This window comes from Tribolium madens, unplaced genomic scaffold (assembly GCF_015345945.1).
Source record: "Tribolium madens isolate multiple individuals breed KSU strain unplaced genomic scaffold, Tmad_KSU_1.1 Scaffold_97;HRSCAF=244;Tcas5.2_LG3a, whole genome shotgun sequence".
Taxonomy (NCBI): Eukaryota; Metazoa; Arthropoda; class Insecta; order Coleoptera; family Tenebrionidae; genus Tribolium; species Tribolium madens.
The window spans coordinates 1,033,806-1,040,746 of NW_025401069.1; the positions used below are offsets into that span (position 1 = coordinate 1,033,806).

Here is a 6,941-nt window from a genome sequence, read left to right on the forward strand (position 1 = left end):
CCGAACTGCTGCAACCGCCGCTGCATTGTCTTCCTCTCCTTCAGGTTTCACCATCGTGCCGTCGACGTAGTCCCACAGGTCGTCCTTTACTAACACGGCCTCCATTTGTAACTTCCAAGTATCGAAGTTGTGCTTGTTTAAAAGCTCAATTCGCATACTTCCGGCACTCATCATTTTTCACTTTATATTTATAATACCCGAACACTAACTTTAATTTGCGAGATCTGGGCCCATAACCTGTTAGAATTATTTGGTTTATTGATCACACAAAATATCGAATTTGGAAGGAAGTTGTTATTTACAACAAGAATGTGACGTAACTATTTATGTTCTCTCGATTGTCATCGTCGCCGACTAATCACGGGAGATTCGATTAAATTACAATTCCAACATATTCTTCATCGGAAATATTTAAATTCTTGAATACAGTACTTTAATTTTCAATTTTTGAATCTTTTCATTTATTGCTCTCATATTTTTAGTATGTCTTTCAAAAATTTTCAAAGTTCTTTTCTTTACATCATCGATATTTGATGGTATTACTACTGTTTTGTTTCTTAATTCTGCTAGTTTCTTAGGATCGTAATTATTGTAGTTATCTAATTTATATTCCAATTCATCTATTTTATTATTAGCGGACTCTAGTTCACAGTCAGTCATAATTAATTGTTCAAGGAATAAATTAGCTGTTTTTCTTGCAATATATTTATCTACAACTTCTTGTTTGAAACCAACTATTTTTGCTCCATCTTCTAATCTGTCTATTTCAGTAATAATAGGTTTTAAATCTTTTTTCCATTTTTCTTTCTCATCGTTGGGAATGTATGAAACTAGTTTGTCCATTTATGACTGAAAAGTTTCTAAAGATTTACTAATTAATTCATCTGCTTCTTCATCTAAACTTATATGTTTGCGACTACCTGCTTTGTGTTCTACATTATCGAATATTTTTTTACTTTTTATTTTACTTTTTCTCTCTTTTGTTCCCAATTGTTCCGATTTGTTGTCTTTTGTTCCGAATTGTTCCCGTTTGTTCTCGTTTTACATGTAATCTTTATGCCAACTGAATTTAGCCCCATATTGAGGGACTTTCTGGAAATATTTTTAGATTTGCAAAATTCCGTCGTTGTTAGTTTTTTATTTACAGTCGAATTCATTGATATTTTTTGGTATATTTAGTTTTTTATCTTGAGGTCAGATTGTTGCCTTGTTTTTAATGGTGTGTAATATTCTGCTACAATTTTGTTTTCTCTGGTATTGGTCATGTTCTTAATTTATATATATATTTATATTATATTTATATATATATAAATTATTTTGTATCTTTTAAATCATTTTAAACGGAACTTTATTAATAATTCTTAAAACTGAATATAACATTTTTTATAGGTAGATCTGATGGAGCCCTCCTCATCCTCATCGAAGCGCATAAAAGTCGAAAGCAAACCTATGTATTCAGACCAAGTAAGACCAGACATATTATTGTATCACACGGTAACATGTGTTATATATACTCTTTTGTTATAGCAATTAGTTGGATCAAATTTACTGGATGATGTAACATCTTCGAACAGTTCCGAAAGCTTAAATGACTATGGAAGTTCGGTAAGTAACTTGATTCAAACAAATGTACAATTTGTTTTATGTTCAAATAGGAATTCATGGAAATCACAATTTGTTATGTTGTCTTCTCAGGATCCTGGCTTGAATTTTGAGGCTCTTCGATGGTCAACGACTTTTGTGGACAAGTCTATGCTTATTAGATGCCTTATGAACGATAAGGAACATAGAGTACTACTGACTGCGCCGCCTAGATTTGGCAAGACTATGGCTTGCAATATGCTTAAGGTGTTTTTTCAAATTGTCAACAGTGAACAGGAGTTAAAAAAGAAATATAATCTTTTCGAGGATCTCAGAATTTACAAATGCTCTGAAAAATGCACAGATAATCATGAATGTAAAAGGAAAAATTTTTTTCGCAAGCACTGCGGACAACATCCAGTAATTTCACTAGATTTTGCACAATTATCCGCAATGTCATATAGCAGTTTCTTGGCGAGCCTTAGAGATATGATAACAAGGCAGTTTAAAAAATATAGGTGTTTAATTCATATGGGTGATAAAACATATATCTGGTCAAGCAACAACATGGGAGAACTGGATGTTAAACGTTTCTTGCGTTATTTGAAGGATGCTGATGATAACGATCACTGGATAAAGTCAAAAGCTGATGACTCAGCAGATCAATACATATTTAAAGCTTTTAGATATTTGATTGAGGTTGTGTCGGTCTACTATCAAACAAAAAAAACAAATAGAAAAATCATTATGTTAATTGACGAGTTCGACGCACCTTTCATGGAATTGTTATTTCATAAAGAAAAAGACGAAAGGATTATTACTTTATTACGAAAACTTATGCGTCTTTTATGCAAAGATGAGATATCGGCAGAATTTGTTGAACGAGTAATGATTTTTTCTGTCACTGCATTCGGCGGTATGATTTCATTAGGAGCTAACAATGTTCGACGTAGAACCTTCTTGGACAAGGATTATGATTATTATAAATTCTTTGGATTTACTAAAGAAGAAGTAGACGCTTTAGTTAAAAGCACTGTCCCAGAAAGTCAACGAGAAAAAGCTCTTGATGAAATTGGTATTTGGTACAACAATTACACTGTAATAGGAGATAAAGATACAAGTATTTGTAATCCTGTGTCTATCACCAATTATTTACCGAATCTCGTACGAAGAAGTTATTGGATTGAATCAGTTGGAACAAAATATGTATGCGAACTATTTAAATTTGAAAAAATGCAGGAGAAGGTGTTTCCTGCCATTAGAGAAAATCAGAATATTTCCATCAATACAACAACTACACAGTTGGACGATATTTCTACCCTGAAAAAATTACGTGAATCAATTTCAAATTGTATCAATCAAGAGCAGGTAGACTTAGCTCTTCAATTTCTTACAGAATGTGGATACTTTAATGTTATTCACAAAGATGATACGACTTGGACATTGCAAATTCCGAATCAAGAATTGAAAGCAATATTTACAGATAAACTACATAAGGCGTTGTTAAGTGTTAAAACTAACCTGTTTAATGTAAACCAACAAAAGTCATTTGTGAATGCATTAAAGTCCTTAGGATGTGGAGAGGAGCATGAACCTACACAATATGTTACTTTTAAAGAATCTGTGGAAAATTTGTATACCAACCGAGAATTACCAAAAGCTCATTTTCATTTTCACTGTGACCTTTGGATGTTAATTTTTGGTTCTGAGAACTTCCATTGTTTCTCAGAATTGCCAATCAAAAAGGGATGGTCACCCAGGCTTGATTTAATTATTATTACAAAATGTGCAGCAATTATAATTGAAGTAAAGCGAAATGAACAAGATTCTGCAAAGAAGGCCCTAAAACAGTGTATAGAGAAAAAATATTATGAAATATTTGAATCTATGGAAAACGAAATAAAAGGTTTAAAGAAAATTTTAATGGGTCTTCATCTCTCTGATGATGGTAACGTTAGCATCAGGTATTTAGCAAATTTTGAACCAAACAGAATAACATCAATAAAAAAAATTGTTGAAGAGGATAGCTATGAATGTTAAAAGCATTCCCTTTTACTACGTACCCTGATAGTTAAATAGTATACATTTCGCTGATTTAAAAATAGTTTGTAAATTGTAATGGAAAATAACTCTCATTTTTACTGCCTTTAATATTTAATAAAATTATAAATGTCTACTTGAGTATTTTTTAATATTTCATTAAACCGGGACTTACGACGTTATGTGAGTGAAAGTACATAATAATTGATATGGTAAAAACATAAGTTGAAAAAAACTATTACCTATTATTTATATGTTCAATGAAAATTATAACTAAATATAAACCATTCTCTTAATTACAACAGAGTAAGATAAGAAAACTGGCCCAATTTAAACTCTATTATTTACAAAATATAAAAATGTATAACGGTTTAATATCACAAAATAAAAAAAAAACAATTTTAGTAAGTAGTTGTGTTACAAAAACATAAAAAAAAACAAATTTTACTTTGGCATCCTTACTTCGGTGTAATAATATTTTTTTTGTGATTATATATTATGTCTAGAATTCAATTAAGATAAGCAAACCAAAAAACAGCTAAAAATTTAAAAGTGTTGATTGTTAATCAGAATAAGAAGAATTTCTATAAAGGAAAAAATTGTTTATATTGTTCAAGGAATTTTATAGACCATATCAACGCTCGACCATCGACCGTCTTCTGTTTAATAAAAACGCTCAAAAGTCAAAATGCGTTATTCGTTATTAAATTTAAGCGCTGCACGATCGAGCGTATTCAGCGTATTACGTGCGTGTTTACCTTTAAAAAATAAATTTAATTTGGACACAATAATTGTTATGTACACTAGTGCGTAGCATGCGAAGCGAATTTAATTTTTTTAATTAATAAGAAAATTAGCATAGACAATATAATATATTCAATCCGAAAACGACTACTTATATAAGATCCATTATAGGCGTGTTGGTAAGATTTTTGAAGAATTTTATGTCTTTTTCGGTTGTCTAGGTACTTTTGGGAAATCATAATTTTTTAAGATTCTGCCTAGACGTCAAATATCGTAGTACCCTCCTTGATTTAGTGTTGTTTTTACTTTTTTATGCATGCGCCAAATGGATTGGTCCAGAAATAAAAAGCTATTTTGGAGTATGTAAAAACACGGTATTTTGTTAGTTTTTTTAGGGCGTTCTTAAAGTAGTTTTAAAGTTTTTTTTCGTGTGCCTAATTTTTGGTGGTCTACAGATATTTCGTACTTTTGGGGTGCATAAAAATTAATGCTTTCTGAAGGGTTTTAGATCTTTTTCGAATGTTTACCTTTGGGAGAAGAGCTGAATTTGTAAGATTTTGCCTTGTTTTTTAAGACGTCAAATCTCCTGGCCCAGAAGTAACAATTTATATACTACTCAGGATTGCCAACAGTTTCATTTATTGTGGATCACTTTGTATTTCATCATTCCGTTCTGCCATCTGCCTCAGAATTTTCATCTCATCCAGAACTCTCTTCTTTTTATTCCGTTTGTTCCCACCTTGCTTATATCTTTTCCATTTGTTTCTCTATCTTCTTCATATTCAAAGATTAAGAAAAATTGTTTCTGTTTCTCCTTGACTGCCATGCATCACACGACAAAACAACAAAAATATCTCACCTGAAGAAGACAAAATAAAGTTGTCGAAACGCCGCGACAAATTTAAATCAGTTATTTTGTTAATGTCCTAATAGCTGAAATCTTCAACTAAGTCAATTACTTCAAGATATATATATATCCATAGTTTTCTCTGTTTACATTGTCAAACGTGACCTGTATTTCCTCTATTTTCTTTTCAAATTCTTTACTTCTTAAATGCTTCAAAATGTAAATGTTGTTTATGAATTTTGTTCCTACTCTAAATCTTTTTTGTTTGTTTGACAAAACGTTTTTCTTTGTAGCTCTTTCTTCAGTGTTGCTTTTAGATAGTTTTCAGAATATTGAATCTTCTCTAGTTCTTCATTTTCTCATTTTTTTATTGTCCTTATTATTTCTACTCTTCATTGTTTTTTTTTCTGTAGGTTTTTTGTTTATTATTTCTGTAATTCTGTTTTTATGTTCTTTTTATTCTAAATTCTCTCTTCGTTCTTACTTTTTCTCTAGCCGCATTTTTTTTTCAAAATTTTTATTACATTTTTTAATTCATTTTTTTACGAGTGCTTCTCCCATCTCTTATTTTTTCTTTTCCTGGTTTTCTCTCTTGTAATTAACAATTACTAATTGTTTCATTGTTTGTGCTATTACCTGTCCTTCTTTTCTCTTCCTTACTTTTTTTTGTTCTTTCTTTGTTCTCTCTAACGTTAAAGCATCCAACAGGCTTTTGGTTTCGTTCTTGACTTGACTTTTTCTTGAATTTCAGTTCCTTTCTTCCTGCTTCCGCTCTTATTATTATCTTTTTCTTATAAGTGTTTTTCCAGATATATAATCAATCCAATTTTTTGATCTGCTACCTGCCTCACACTTTGCCAATGATTTTTTTATATATATTTTTCATTTTTATCACCAAATGTTCCTCTATCTTCTTCTTTCTCAAAAATTTCCACAGTTTTTTTCTATTTACATTGTCGAACGTGGCCTTTAAATCCACAACCAATACCTTTTTCCTTTTCCTCCTATTTTCTTTTCGAATTTTTTATTTAGAAGTAAATATTTCAGAATGTAAACGTTGTTTATAACGGGTGTTTTTTTAATTTGGCGACAAAACTATCCATAAAAGTTCGATTGTGTACAAACCATCGTATTAAAAGTTATTAATCTGACATTTGACACCTCGCCGGGCGTATTAGAAATTGTGGTTTGTTCACAACTCCCTCATATCACCACTTTCGGTAACATTGATTAAACTACCTTCCACGTTTATGATTTTTCACTCTGATTTCAAAAATTTTCACAAAAATGCCCCATCACGAATTATTCGTATGGGGTGGGAATGCAGAAAATGTGTTTTGGTAAAAAATGCAACAAATAAACGGTACGTGTTTTGCATGCATTTTGTTGTTTAGGAAGTAAAAAACTACTATAGACCAAAATTTCATCAATGTCAACCTTTGTTGACCTGTGTTATCGATCTTATTATTTCTTTTGTTACCTGTTTTGGAAATTCGGTATTTTATTCATTATTTCTTAAATTCTTTTTATTATTTTTCTTCTCCTAATATCTTCTTTTCGTTCTTAATTCCTGTCCGGGCTCATTGTTTTTCTTCAATAATTTCATTAGTTTCTTCAATTCTTCTTTTTCCAAGCGCCCTTCTCATTCTACGTCTTTGTTTTCTCGTTTTCTTTCTTTAGTAATTAACACATTACCTACTAATTTCTTCATTTTTATTGTTTGTGCTAT

General features: G+C 30.8%; 1 protein-coding gene across 1 annotated transcript in view; it reads left to right on the plus strand.

The window, feature by feature from the left end:
* LOC123014535 overlaps positions 1 to 3,747 on the plus strand; it is a 15,372-nt gene extending 11,625 nt beyond the window's left edge. Inside the window, exons 2-4 of the mRNA XM_044413701.1 lie at positions 1,390 to 1,464; positions 1,528 to 1,605; positions 1,696 to 3,747. Coding sequence (XP_044269636.1) covers positions 1,399 to 1,464; positions 1,528 to 1,605; positions 1,696 to 3,621 — 2,070 coding nt within the window. The 5' untranslated portion in view covers positions 1,390 to 1,398 and the 3' untranslated portion in view covers positions 3,622 to 3,747. The remainder of the gene's footprint in view (positions 1 to 1,389; positions 1,465 to 1,527; positions 1,606 to 1,695) is intronic.
* Positions 3,748 to 6,941: the final 3,194 nt, after the last annotated feature.